At 35.1% G+C, this 15,419-nt stretch overlaps 1 protein-coding gene across 50 annotated transcripts in view; it reads right to left on the bottom strand.

Moving 5' to 3' along the window:
• The window catches only part of RIMS1 (regulating synaptic membrane exocytosis 1), a 338,964-nt gene that overhangs the window by 133,009 nt on the left and 190,536 nt on the right, over window positions 1-15,419 (bottom strand). For 32 of the 50 annotated variants that reach the window (XR_011328372.1, XR_011328371.1, XM_069804663.1 and 29 more), the window contains 7 exons: window positions 11,142-11,265; window positions 4,586-4,642; window positions 4,155-4,201; window positions 2,883-2,995; window positions 1,719-1,849; window positions 1,221-1,392; window positions 939-1,095 (listed from right to left, as the gene is read on the bottom strand). Coding sequence is in view for 48 of the 50 variants with exons in the window: in XM_069804663.1 (XP_069660764.1) it covers window positions 939-1,095; window positions 1,221-1,392; window positions 1,719-1,849; window positions 2,883-2,995; window positions 4,155-4,201; window positions 4,586-4,642; window positions 11,142-11,265 (801 nt within the window). In the remaining 2 variants the exon portion in view is untranslated. The remainder of the gene's footprint in view (window positions 1-938; window positions 1,096-1,220; window positions 1,393-1,718; window positions 1,850-2,882; window positions 2,996-4,154; window positions 4,202-4,585; window positions 4,643-11,141; window positions 11,266-15,419) is intronic. The other 18 variants (XM_069804664.1, XM_069804622.1, XM_069804666.1 and 15 more) reach the window with 1 other exon arrangement.

Genomic DNA, 15,419 nt, shown 5'->3' with positions numbered 1-15,419 from the left:
AAGAAAAATACTTTTGTGCTATTTCAGTGAGTAAGCTGAATCAGCTTGCTGAACAGGAAAGGAGAGGTGGCAACATATGGTGAAAGAGGGGAAGAGGAAACAGCACTGCCAGCTTTTAGAAAAATTCAAATCTCTCAAAAACTAACCTTTAATTTGCTCTCTCTATACATATCCTCATGCAGCAATTACAGCAATATCACATTTTTATAATTCATTCCTGAATGTGCACCAATTTCCTACGCATTGGCTGGAATGAATGACTTCCTTGTTTAAGAAAAAAACAGAAAAATAGCTTGGAAATGTACTTGAAAACAATCCCCTACATCCTTCGTATTTCTAAATAAATCTGAAATTAATTTAAATGAACAGAGAAGCTACAATATTAAAATATTTCAATACATTCATTATTTTAATATGCCTCATACAAACCTGAAATCAGACTCATCAAAACAACTGTACCTCCCAAATACATGCATACAACTTCTTTTTGTTGCAAAAGCACACTTCTCATCTGATTGTATAATGAGCATATTGGAGGTTGCGACTAACTTTACAATGAAAAGTGTTAAGCCTCTTAAGTCTTTAAGGACTTTCTTTTTGTAAATGAAAAGCTTTTAATTATTAAAAAGAAGTATCCAATACTGATGAACTTCAGATTTCTATTTAAAAGGAAATTTAGGCAAACAAATGTTTGAACAATTTTCTTTTGTTAGTGAAGACCAAACTAATTCCAACAGGTTTCACATACTTGAAAGTTATGCACCACAGGTGAAAGGCTGCTACGTCATAATGTCATGTCTCTTCTGCCACACATTTTCATTATGTTTAAAGACTATGAAACGGGATTTTTATCTTGTATATGAAAGTTAAATATCATTACACCATATCAAGCATTTCTAATTTAAAATTTAAAAGAGATTAATGGAATTTAGACCTACTTTGTAATTTTTTGCTAGTGCTTTCTCCACCATGAACATGTCTTCTTGGCATGAAAGGTGATGGCTGAGGCAGAGGTAGTGAAGATTCATCATGTGTCTGTAGCTTATACCAATGTGGTTCATCATCTAAAAGCGCTGTCTCCAGCTCTATAAGAATCTAGTAGGAAAATTATCAGGTTTTAATTTTACTTTCAAGGCACACACACACAAACACAAAATATATATGCATATGTATTCAAAACCAAACAATGAACTCAGGAGAAATGTGGTTGTATGTATCACCTCTCCAAGAAATTCACTCTCTTCTTCTTGTACTCTTGGCTGATCCCATACGGTTATTTCAAGCATTCGTTCTCTAAAATCTCTACGATGTACATGTGAGTAGAGAAAAGTTTGGTTCCATTTTGGCTCTAGACTTTTCTTTACTGTTTTGGTCCTCCTTTTACTCTTATCACTGAAACATAAATATTTGTTGTAAATTGTTTGTAGACATAAATCACAAAATGCCATCTACTCATCAGCACTTACTGTTTTCATTCTTTCTGATCTGATAATGACTAAAGAGAAAAGTATTTGCTGTACAGTGGATCACATTCATCCAAAAGACCACAAAGTTAATTTGATACTGACTTGCATGATTCAAGTGCATTTTTTTGTTACAATTAATCCAACTATAACAAATTATAAAAAAGGAATTCTTTACTTCATAAGCATTCATTTAAAAGTTGATTCAGTACATGGTAAATTACAACATAATTTTCTAGACTGAAATTCTACTACCTTCTGTCTGGAAGAAAATACATTTTTACATAGGGATTCCTGGGGCGTCCATCTACTCTTGGTGGCAAATCTGTTGCTTGCAGAACATTTACTATTAACTGATGTCCCACTTTGTCATACCACAGTTTAACCTACAAGAATCAAGTTACCAGAAAACATTACTGAAAATGGAGAAAACCCAAAATTTTCACACTGCATCACATTAACCGCAATGCAAAAGTAACTGTTGTTTTTTTGAGAGACAATGAGATATATTTTATTTCAAATCCCCTAATATTTAATTAAGTTAGATGGAAGAGATGATGGTATATACCAAAGACTTTTCTGTTTGCCACAGCTGAATAAAATGCTAGTGCCTGATTATACTTACATTGTTTATTGTACTCACTGCATAATCTTGCATCTGAGTGCGTTTAAACCAGCATATGTCTTAGCTCTGCACCTTAAAAGCTACATTCAAATAGGAAGCCCCGACTGCAACTAAACTTGAGGCATAGCTGAAATCTATCTACTCTGATTTGTCACCTTGCAAATGTTCTTATGGAAAGTACAATATAGAGCTAAATAATTTCTTAAGAGAATCCTAACATTATGAAATTTTTGAGCCTGCTGTGTACTTGGAAATTAATATGATCAATATAAAAAAATATAAGAATGTTCAAAAAGTCTAAGTACTCACAGTATATTTAACAAGCACAGCTTCAATTAGTATTACAGACAGTTTCAGGATGTAGTGTGTATATAAATTAAAATGCATTGCTGAACAGTGTAACTCTTAACAAATATACAGCTCTTTAAATGCTCCCATAAAGAAGATAAAGTGATACTACGCTTGTCTGCGGACTACTGGAATGTACAGAAGAGACGCCATTTTCAGTGCAGAGGGTACAGGATGATAAGTTACAAGGCACTTTTATGGGCTCCTCTCAATGTAAATTCTTGCGCTTTTTGATGTATTAAGACAATTCTTTACCTCTGCTGTGATTACAGTGATGGTTTGTGAGTGTGTACAGAGGGTCTTAAAAACATTGGAAAGATGTTAAGTCTTTACCAACAACAGACATTTCTCTTGACCTCCCAACAGACCCTGGGAATGTGGAGTGCTGAGGGACCAGCACTTCACAGATTTTCATTAACAACTCAGGAAAAACAAAATATGCTCACAGAAAGCTGCCCTGGTAGGACTTGTGGTGCATCCCGTAGGGCTCCAGGGCTGGTCGGAGATATAACAGAAATAGAAGGCCTTTCCATCTTCTGAGATTCAAAAGAACTCGAACCTAAAAACACATGAGAAACACATGAATTTTCCATCCAAAACTTTGAAGCAAATTTGGATAACTTATGAATTGCTTTTTCTTTGAATTGCATAAAGTTTGCATTTATACACAGTGTAGCTGGATTAATATACAGAAAGATTTTAAACTGATGTATATAGCATGGTGAAAAAGACTGCCTGGATACCCTTACCCCAGATTAAACCTGCCATTTTTTGGTTTATTTCAAATAACATATAACAAAGTGCTCCTCATATAGCAGTGATAAAGCATACCAAGTGTTTCAAATAAAATATTGTCCTCTGACAGAATTACACATTTTCCCTTCCAACCCAAACTATTCTATGATCTCAAATCTTTGACAAATAAACCCACATCTCTTGTATGGATTATACTCCTGGTAGCCTCTGAAATTTTAACTCCCAAGGAACTGGCACACAGTAAGGTATGCAGGACATGCGTCTGGCACGGAGGATGCTCCAGCGCCTGCAGGATATCAGCAGTTCTCCACCAGCAAAGCAGAGCCCTCACAAATGAGATGAGCTCGTGACCGGTGTAACAGCACTCGGTGGCCCCACAGGACCCTGTCCCAGGGAAGGTTTCTGGTTGCATCTCAGGCAAGGCTCAGGTGAGAAAAGACTGGGAGCTGTAGCCCTCACATGCTCCAGCTGACACTCTTCAAATGGGATAGTTCAAAAGAAAACCATTCTTTTGAAGCATGATACACAAAAAGTTCACCTAACCAGTTTTGCCTTGTTAAGAAAAAGAGAAGCAAGAACTCTGGACTTAGGCTGGATGGTGCAGGAGGTGGAATTCTGACACCATTTGACCTTTGGCAATCCCTTATACCTGTTTCCTCTCTTATGTTAGGGCAAGCAAATGTCTGTTTTGGGCCACAGCATGTATACCAGTATGGTTCTAACAACACAAGATATAGAAGAAAACAATAAAAACCTGCTAACATTTGAAATCTGTATAGCTTTAATCAAATCTACATTGCTTCAAATTTAACACACATGACCAAAACCCAGTGAATTTTGTCATACAGAAACCTTGGAGCCAATGCAGTCTCCCAGTGCTCATCTTTCAGAAAATTCATAGCTGAAATGATTGTACTGGATACAAGACCATGCTTAGTGGAAGGAACGAGGTGTGTACTCACTAGACTCTAACGGGGGGTGAGAAGTCTCGGGAATCCGTGGAATATCACTAAAACGTGAATATACACATAGTAATTAGAAACAAGAGAGATGACCTTCTGCTGTGACAAATACATTTCTGTGACACATTTCTAGAAATATGGATCTGTTTCTGTTCTAATGGGTTACAAGGAAAGAAACACATATTTTCCACTAGCATTCATGAAAATCTTACTAATGCAAACTACTTCTTTCAAGTTAAGGAACTAGCAGACATAACAATATGAGCACTACAGTGTTCATATTGTGGATGGATTCCACAATATTTTTACAACCAGAATAAAGTTAGAGAGCTTTTAGGAAGTGAAAGGTGGCAAAAGGTAGTACAGCTATGGATGTTCAACTATTTTGGGGAGGAAGAAAAATCAAAAAAATAAGATATAGATTAACTCACTAGTAATTTTTATATAAACGTCTCAAGGAGTTCACGGAATGAAACTGGTGAAAATGTCTTATAATAATAAAAAGAAAAAGCAAATTATCTTAGCAATGTTAAACAAACAAAAGAATAATGCATTTCTTCAAAGGCTAAAAAAAAAATAAAACCAAACCATATTACAATTGGGTATGGACATTTTTTGACATACACATACCCAGCACATATAGAGCTATAAGCAAAATCAAACTGGTTAAGTCCACACACATCTATCAAAATTTTGCCATCAATTTACTCTTCCACCAAAATCTGGATGATGCTAGCTCCTGACTCTCCTCTGTTCTCAGCAATCATTGAAAATACATTGCAAGAGCAAAAGAAACAATTGTTATTGTACAAATGTTAGCAAAGCAGCAGAGCAGGAAAATGGAAACCAAGTTCTTCATTGAATTACTTGAAAATATTTTCACCTACACAAAATAATCCAAAATTGGGACTATAATAACATTTGTGAAGAACATTTACAAGATTTTAAGCCTAAAGCTGAGCATTTTAAAGGTATTCAGGCACTTCTCTGTTCAGTGAACCACTATCTTACTGACTTGGAAGTCAATAAAACTAAGACTTCTAGGTATGTAAAAGTCACTTATGAAAATGAAACAGGCAGTTAAGTCAGAAAAGGAATGTAACAGTGCCCCATCAGATAGTCTTAAATTCGCTTTTCATGTCCTGCAATTTAAATTTCTGGTGCCTGTGTTTTAAAAAAGCCTATTTCAGCTCCACGTTAATGTCTCACATCAGCTTACATCTCACATCACTAAACAAGAACGTGCTTCTCTTTGCCTTGACTTTGTAATTCGAGAGTAATATATTTCCATGAGAATGAGGAAACCACAACTGCTTTACTCATTCTTGACATGGCATAGAACTACTTTACAAACATATAAACAGATTAACGACCTGTGGCACAGCAGGGCTGCTGTGCAGACTTCTGCCTCTTAACATTTTCTCTCTTTCCAAGGCAGAATTTCCAGGGCAATTCTCAGCAGTCTGAAATATTTACTTACCACATTTAAACTGATTTTTCTGCTCAATACAACAATAAGTTTGTAATGATATCTTGTGCTAGAATATGAACACTCTCATCTGCAGTGTAGCATTGTTCGTAATAACATCACGCTTAGGATAGCTAAACGAAGGCTCCTATGTGCAAGGAGTGTTTCAACATGGGAAGTGCAACCTACAGCGTCAAGTTTCATAATCGCTGGGTGGGTGAAGAAAGACACTAAAATGAATTTGGTTTGGATTTTTCTCTGTATTGATGACAATACAGTAAAAAAAAGCCTAAAAATAAGTGTCAAATTACATATATAAGCACTTAAGAACTGATTTATACTTACACTAAGGCACCATTGCGCTATTAGACCAACACAGAAAAGTCTAATAATAAACCAAGATGAGAATCAGATCCACACAGTTTACAAGAGGAGAAACAGACACTGGAATGAAGATACCACATCATGAAAAAAAATGGTCAGGTTGAGAGTATTTTCCTCACGTAGAGCTGGCAAGACAAAAGTTCTCACCAGGTAAAGGTAAATCACAAAAATAATCAGATCTTTCTCAAGACTTTATGCATCAGACAGGAAAGAACTGAAAGTACAATTTTTTAAAATGTGTTTTTCTAAACTCCTTGTAATTCATATGAAAAACCAACAGGAACAGTGGAGGCTAGAACATAAATTCCAACTCCAGACAAAATGCATGTATGCAATAGAAATGTTATTTGAAATCTCTAAAACTTTATAATACAATGGACAGGTTTTTAAAATATATATATATATGTAATTTGTAGATATAAAAATATATATTTATTTTATATATATATACATAATGCATGTATCTGTATGTGTGTATATGTGTGCATATACATATATAAATTATTACTAAGGAAACTGCAACTGTACTATATTTATTTTTAAGTACAGCTCCACACCACATTGCAAGACACAAAAATAAAAGAAGAAATAAATTCAGTATGCAATATGGTACTGATCACCAAACTCATGGCAGAGTATTCTAACAAGCTCTCTAACAGTTCTGCTTTCTGCTATTGATTTCAACATGTACATGATGTAAAGCTATACTTCTGTCTATGCGTGAATTTCTTACAAATTCAATAATCCAGTTTACATAATCATTTCTTAAATATTACAATGCACACAAGAAAAACAACTGGTGTACTAGACTTTATCAAAAGTATGAGTGGTATTTTTTTAAAATGTTGGCATTTTAATTAAAGAATGAAAATTCTAAAAAGAAACTCTAATCTAAAACTTGTTATGTAAGAAGATTAGTCTTATCTAGCCTGCTTTTATTTTTGGATTGCAGAAAGCATTCTAACACTATGATTTACAAAAAAGCTCTTCAGAAGAAATAGTAGCTCTTGACTTAAAATGTTCAAAACTAGACTACAGAAAGCAAATGGTAAAAACAAAGTAAGAAGTTGCACAACCGCTTATTTAAAATAGTAACAAAATTTCACTCCCCTTTCGGAGCAATGCGAAGGTCAGAAAAGTAATGTTAGACACACAGCCGACATCGAACTTTGTCTTTCTATCTCTGCCTTGGAAGGCAAAGGTATTTTGTGGTCATATGTCATGTTACATATGATTATCTTATGTCTGATTCTTCCACACCACAATGAATACATAAATTAAACCAAACTATACCTTAGGCTGAGATTCCTCTGTGCAGATACATGGTTTGTGAGGGTCGCTATTTTGTAAAACACAGGAACAGCTATAATTTCCCTGAGGTCTATAGTCAAGAGCTTGATCACTGAAGACAAACCAAATTCAACTGTGGCTGCAACCCTGACTGGTTTTAGATTGCTCTAGGGACAGAAGCATAGTCCTCTACACCCTACAGAGTTTTCAGTTTCTGAGTACCTGTCCCCAGTGCTCAACCTTCTACTTCCAAAAGCATTCCTTCCCATCGGAACCTGTAAATCAATCTGCAGTTTGCACTAATTACATTACTTGAGCGACTCTCTGGAATTCAGTACTGCCTGGTTTGTGATGGAGGTTCAACCTCCTTGTGAGGACCTAGAGCACAGTAGCAGTCCCTGCACAGAGGAGCTGAATCACACCAGAGAAACAACAATTTTGGCAATATTATCTGTGGAAATCCAAGCAAAGATAGCTAGCATCTGACAAAGAAAACAGAGACAAATGAAAAAAGATTCGTTTTACCTGTGCTATCCCATAGAGCTCACCCCAGCACACCAGAGACGGTGAGTTAGTTACCATGCCAGGTTTCTTCTCCAAAAAGAATACTGCCAGAGGATTTTCTATGCTGCCCTACGTTAACCACCTCTCACGTTGTATGCATATTCATAGGTAATTCTTCCCTCATATTCAGATAGCCAACCCATTAATTCTACTTTTTATAGGTTTCTTATCTACCTTGTGTTGCAATCACTAGCATTAGCGTCAATTAGTTTCTATGGAGTTTTCACCGTACTGTTGTGGTTATACTGTTTATTGTTGCTATGCCTTCATCTGCTAATAGTGTTACATGTTTCACATTTTTCTCTAATAAACATCCTACAATTATCCATTACTCAAAATTACATTTGCTGGTAGACACACAAATCCAAATTTACACGACTGAGCAAATTGTTTAGCCATCATTTTCGTAACTGGCAGTCTAATTTGCGGGCTTACAATCGTCCCATTATTCACTTATGCCAAACTGTGTCATATTTGGGCTTTTTAGACCTAATATGCTAGGACTTTTTAAATCAAGACCATTAAAAGTGATGGTACATTATTTGCATTATTAATACTGGGAGATGAAAACACGTAAATTATGCAGACGAAATATCATTTTTCAGGTCTTTCGGGAACCTATTTCCTCACAGGAATTTTAGGTGTAATGGATTACCACTTAATGCTGTATCAAGTCGCTTCAATTTTGCTGAGTCAGCACCTAAAGTAGACACAAAACTTTGATATACGAGATTTGTTGGATCAAATAAAATTTGCTGTCACGAATTTGAAACAATCACAGTTTGGATAACAAGGGGGAAAGTAATCTGTTAGTTAATGCAAGCAAACCATTTCCCATTATGTAATATAATTTACATAGATTATAATTATTAAAAAAATAAAAAAAAATAAAAAAGAGAATCCTGTGTAGTATGTTCTTTTTTGTTAATGAATACCAGGATTTCCTTCATCGTACAATGTCTGATACTTTTTGTTCTTTTAAGATGACAGACAGGTAAATCCCAGTGTGATACAAAACAGACTTTGACTCATTACTGCTGGAAAAAGGAAATATCTTTAAATTTCAAAGTTACATGCTCTAGTCACTTTGGGATGTTTATTAGCTCTTCTCAGAAAAAAAACCCCAAACCAAACAATCCTCAAAGAAAAAAAACAACAAACAAAAAAATATCAATCAAGACACAACACTACAAGAATAGTGCTATTATAGTATGTAAAAACCTCCATGCCAAGACTCTATTTATCTCAAAATAAAAGCACAATCTTATGTGCTCTATTTTTGCCTATGTCTGGAAAAAATATGCATGGGTCATCCAAAGCAAAACTTTACATTTTACTGGTACTATTTCTGGGTGCACTTTTTCCAGCGTAAAATTCACTGCTAGGATTCAGACATTCTTTGATTTTGAATGCAATTCATGTTCTGTGCCTCAGTTCAACAGTTGCAGTATTTTCTCTTGATTTTTCTTCAAGAATATGTCACTGGAATGTGGTCACCTTGTACTTCACTTTTTGAAGCTATTAGATTTGCCAAATCCATAAACTAAAAGAATTCAAATGGTTTAATAATGAAGTTATCGTAAAAGTTTGAGGATGCATGACATTTGCAAACATACTGATAGCAATAAATATACCTAAAGCTCATTACTTAAAATACTAATCTAGCACTTTCCTTTTCCATCAGTTGTACAAATCAATTTTCAGATTTTCTTCAACTGAGACATGGAGTTCAAATCAGGTCCAGTATCAACATATTTCTTTTCTGCTGATTTAAACATAAAAACTAAACTTCCAAAAATCTCCTTATGGCATTTTATTTTTAATTACAAAGACAGAGGACTGAATTTGCAACTTTCAGTCAGGAATTTCTCCTAATTTATCTGACTAAAGAATGTAAAATAAGGTTTCTACTCCCCCACAGTCTCCATCTGGATGGTAATTTTAGCCTTTAACAACAACTATTATTGCATCAAGCTTTCATTTTCCATTAGAAGGTCAAACTCATAACTGGAATTAGCAACGAATGTCAATTTTATTTAAGTACTTTTAATAGTGATTACCATTAAAAAGGCAGAACTCATTTGCAAAATATAGCTACACTTGCACAGTATAGACAAAACCAAAAATCAAAAGCTGATGTGAAATAAATTTAGAAGAATGTTTTAGTCAGAAAATTAATCATGGTTTTTTGTTTCTAAAAGTGAAAACTTATATTTAAGACAGATAAAAATTATAATTAGGATGAAAACTAGCAAATTCAAAATGAAATAATCATGCATTCATAAGGAAGAAACAGTTTACCATCTACCTACAGGACAGTGGTATTTAGAGACTTACAATGAGTGCACATGAAATCTGGGAAGATGACAAACTACAGAGAGATTTAAATCCTTTTAATTTTTTTTTTAAACTAGCCAAGAGTCACTTTTTACTGTTAATCATGTGACTCTGTTCTGCAATACAAATGTGAATTTACAATATATGATGCATATTCAATCCTGTAAGACTTAGCTCTAAACAGTCCCAATAGAGTCGCGTTCGGGGAAGGAGTGTAGAATATCACTGAAACAATTGTGACAAATGCAGGGCCAACGCCACTAATCTTATCAATTGAAACAGATTTGATGATCTTTCTAAGGTTTATTTGGGAAATCAAAAATAGAAGAATTGTTATCACAAAACTCCAAACCTGGATTTATAATAAATAAAAATTAAGATTATAAACATAACAAGTTAATGCTAGTTTTTGATGAAACTATTGTTTCCACTTTTGATTTTGATGACAGTATCATTTAACACTAAATATAGTTTTTTCAGTTAATAGTTTTGGTTTTCCTTTTTTTAGCTTTTAAAGAAGGTCTGTTTAAAATCCTACTAGCATTGACTTATTAAAATTGTGCAATGCTCCACTTTTGCTGATGCTTCCTTCTACTCATGAAAACTTGCATAAGTTATTCTGATTTAGAGAAGCTAAAATCCTGAAAACCAGATTTTTCTCATGCACAGGTCCACTTGATACACCAATTTAGCTTTCCCACTTGGCAAAAACCTTGTGAGTACTTTGACCATACGGAAAACAACATTTATACATATATATCACTGCAAAGATCCAAGATTGTAAATGGCAGCGAAGAAAGTGGAATATACAGCATGTCAATAATAGAAAGTGAATCATATTCCATTATTAAAAGATAAAAAATAATGAACTCACAAATAGTCCCTTTAAAAGTCCCATTAGTAGAAGTAATAACTGTACTTAAGAAGCAAGTCTTTAGCCTTACCCAATAGGCCTTGAAACAATAATTTCAACTTGAGGTTCTGATTTTGATTCTAAAATAATGTTGTAAACTTCTTCATTTGTAGCTCCAGGCAAGGGTTTACCATTCCATTCTAGAACTTCGTCCCCTTGAATTTAAAAAGAAGTTTATCTCATTTCCATATTCTTTTACAAAGACATGCAAAACATTTATGAAATCTATATAACCAAGTAACGTTGCCCAAAATCAATTAAAAAGCTGTGCTGAAACCCAAAAAAGGTTTCTGAGAAACTATGAAGGCTCCTTTCTCAGAACACAGCTACAATTCGTACACACAAAACATACTAAAGAAACCACTTGTGGAAACATATTAAGTATTTCCAAAATAATACAGGACTTGTTATTGTGCTATGAAATGAAAGAGTCTTTTTAAAAAAATCTTTTATTAACTACCAGTTAATAAGCTTTGAAAACAGCTTAATCTTCAAAAATGAAAAATATAAATACCTACTGTTAAGCCTTTAAAAATCCTGACATTTATTACAATTTATACACTGTGCATTCAATTTCTCTACAAAAAGGACAGTCTTCATTGTCTGTGTCAAACGAACCAAAAAGAAAAGCAAGGAATGAGTCACTATCCCCTGAGGATGTTAGAGGGCACAGAAAGGAAAACATGATGTAAAAGTTATTTAAACTTTCTTTTTTCAGCTTGCTATTTCTGGAATTTAAATAGTATGTATGTTACACTGTATTTTGGCCTTATTATAAAAAGGTGAAAACCTTGAAGGGTAGTTTCTAAAGAAAGATCAGTATATACAACTGAACTGCAGGAACCATAGGGTAAGTTTACACTCTTGTACTCCATCATATGCAGCAGCCAAAACTTCACAACCACTATCTGATGCCACAAGTAACTAATTTTATGGACAATGATTTTATGTTTATCAGATTCAGTCAGGAAAAACCCTTCAGCTGCTGGGTTTGCTCCTTTCTGAGGAGATCTAAGCCAAATGATCAAACTTGCGCTTGTTAATAAGCCAAGGAAAAACTGAAGTCCTTTTTCCCAAACAGCCTGTTATTTTGGTATTTTAAGAAAGGACTCTACAGAGTATTCCACTGGCTTTCAAAGCTTTTTGGCATTCTTTAAAACTTGAGGGCTTGCTAAAGACAGACTTAATAAATGCTTGCTGGCCTAAGTTTAATTTTCTACCACATTGTTTAGCTGAAACAGTTTTAAATATTTCATATATTTATTACATAATCTTATGTCATGGGGAACAGGAATTAGATATTGCCTAGGAACTTCATTTAAAATTTATACAACTCGGTAAAAACACACCCAGTTTCTTCTGTAATACTGACTGTATTTTAAAGCTAACAACTGTTTTAAACTAACATGTTTTTTCCCTAAAATATAATCTATTTCTTTAGAGATAGTTGGCTTAATTTACAAAAGCATCCCAGGCCTTAAAAGGAACAAGATGTGGCCAGCTTTGCAATAGTTATAACTTAATAGCAAAACCCAACTGGTACATATGCTACATTTGTAACACTTAAAATCATAATTTAAATGTCATTTACACAGCAATGATCTATCACATTTTGAAGACAAAATAGGTGCAACATGGTTGAGAATCCTGAAGAGGAACATGGAAGTGCCTGTATCGCAATTTTAGAGGACTTAAGCAGCTTTTTTACTTTTGAGAGTCAGTAAGAGATCAAACAAGTAAAAAAAAGAATTGCCAGGATGACTAAACGTAAGTTCATCGTAGTCAGAATGCTAAATTAACAGATGTGACTCCAATTACTCTTCCTGAAAACTAGATCCAAACGGAGATTTGAGTGAAGTGACACTTCTGCTAGTTCTAACCAGATCACCACCACCCATCTTTTGCTCAGCTTGTCGAGTTATCTTTTTGACCAGCCAAGCCCTTTTAAATTGTCTCCTTCATCTAATGTTTATAAGGCTTACATTCTGATTTCTGCTGTCAGTAATAGGCATGGAAACAGGAAAACATCATTCAGATATTCAAAACTTGGACATAAGCAAAACCCAACTGGACACGGTCCTGTGCAACCTGCTCTAGCTGACCCTGCTTTAGCAGTGGGGCCGGACTAGAGATCTCAAGAGGTCGTACCCACCTCAACCATTCTATGATCCTGTGATACACTGCTACAAATTCAGGTGAGAAACTCTCCGGTCTTAAGTCCCACTGTAGTAGCACAGAGTTGCAAGTCAGTCACTCAAGGAGCTGTTAGACACCTTACACTGTAGATGTTTAGGATAGCCAAGATATCTGCACAAAGCTGGCTGGTGGAACCTACAGGACACCTACACCCTTATGGAGCCACTTCTGCTGGTGGGGCATATATCCCAGGGTATCTAAGATGCCTCTAGAAAGGAATATTAATGCATCTTGCATTCTGCCCCCACTTACTGATGCATGTTCAGCAGAGATGGAAAGTTTTCAGACTTACGCTGCAAATCTCTGATAGCTTTTATATTGATTTCTAAAAGAGTAATTCAGATTGGGAGATACCTCTGGGGGTCAGCTAGTTCCAACCTCTACTCAAAGTAGGGCCAACATCAAAGGATAGACCAGGTTGCTCAGAGATTTCACCAGATGAGATTTGGGTATCTCAAAGGAAGAATATGCAACATCTCTTCTGGGTAACCTGTTCTAAGCCTCAACTATCCTCTCTAGATACAAAAAAAAGATTTTCACAAACAGGATCTCACTCATTCCAGCTTGTGCACGTTGCTTCTTTGGTGATCAGTGTGCACTTCTGAGAACAGTCCAGCTCTGGGTTCTCTACAGCCTCCCATTAGACAGGTAAAAACAAGAATTAGACCCTCCTATAGTCTTTTCTTTGCCAGCCTGAGCAAACCCACTTCTCTCAGCTTCTCATACATGATATGCTCCAGACCCGTAATCAACTTTCTGTCCCTCTGCCCAACCTGGTCCAGTTTGACAGTATCTCTTTTGTACTAGAGGAACCCAAACTGGACACAGTACTCCAGATACAGCCCCATAAGCACCCAACAGAGAGCAACAACCACCTCTCTCAACCTGCTGGCAACAGTCCTCCTAATACAGCCCTGTACATGACTGGTGTTTGCTGCAAGGCGCTTTGCTGACTCACGTTCATCTTCTTGTCCTCCAGCACCTCCAGACACTTTTCTGCCAAGCTGCTTTCTAGCTGATTGGCTCCTAGTGTTTACTGTTGCACTGGGTTATTCTGTTCCTGATGCAGGACTTCCTATTTGCCTTTGTTAAAATTTATGAGGTTTGTACAATTACTCAAAGATTTACCAACTAGCTAAATTTTGGAGGTTTTTCATAAAGACGAAAAAGCATGTTTTCCTAATGGCAAGGACTCATTCAGGCCTTTTTTTGTGTTTTACTGCCATACAATAAGGATGAATAGACTTTCATTCATTGAAAATATGCACAAAACAATGTCTTTTTTTTCCTGTGAAATTATTTTGGCTAAAAATATTTTTACAAAATAAAAATAGCTTTGACTTAAAACACAACCTGGACCAAACATTAGAAATGTAATATTTCAGCCCAAATAGTTCAAGATTAGCAGAAAGAAACTTATTTTCTATACTTATAATCTGCAATTAAAATCTATAAACAACTATAATAAGTGGTGCTATCAATCCGATGTATATTGACTTGGTAAAAAAAATATTAACACATGCCAAAACGAAGTAGGGTATTTTTAGAGACTCATCTTTTCTACTTCTGTATTACTATTTTCTTCAAGCAATTATCCTAAAATCATACAAGTTGTCATCGCAGCTTCTGGATTCCTAAGAAGGCATTGCATAGACTTTGGTTTGCCAGGACAACACTTGGAAAGTAGTTGCTTAGAGCCACGGTAAAAATATAAACCGCTAAGAAGTAACTTTGAAAACCAACTGTTGTGCATAGTTCTCGCTTCATTTAGAAGCTTGAAATATGCCAACAGCACAGACACTTATTTTTAAGTGCAATATATACATCTTATATAAATGAAATATTTTAAGACCATTTTCTTGAGTTGTTTTCCATTTTTATTTGTAACAATTCACATTGAAAGAAGCACTAATAAAGACCATTGTGTACACAGTGCATCATCCTTCAGGTGACAGTATAGAGCAAGTAAAGTAACTGCAGTGAGCTTTGTTTGCCACAATGAAACAGTTTTAAAAAAACATTTGCATTGCTTCTGTAGAGTGTAACAAGCAGCTCCTGAGCTAGCAAGCAAAAAGTTACCCGTGACACTCAGTCCTGACACCAGCACTGATGA

The sequence above is a fragment of the Haliaeetus albicilla genome, chromosome 17 (assembly GCF_947461875.1).
Source record: "Haliaeetus albicilla chromosome 17, bHalAlb1.1, whole genome shotgun sequence".
In the NCBI taxonomy this organism is placed as follows: Eukaryota; Metazoa; Chordata; class Aves; order Accipitriformes; family Accipitridae; genus Haliaeetus; species Haliaeetus albicilla.
The sequence above is the reverse complement of the archived record's forward strand: the minus strand, read 5'-3'. Positions and strand labels throughout refer to the sequence as shown.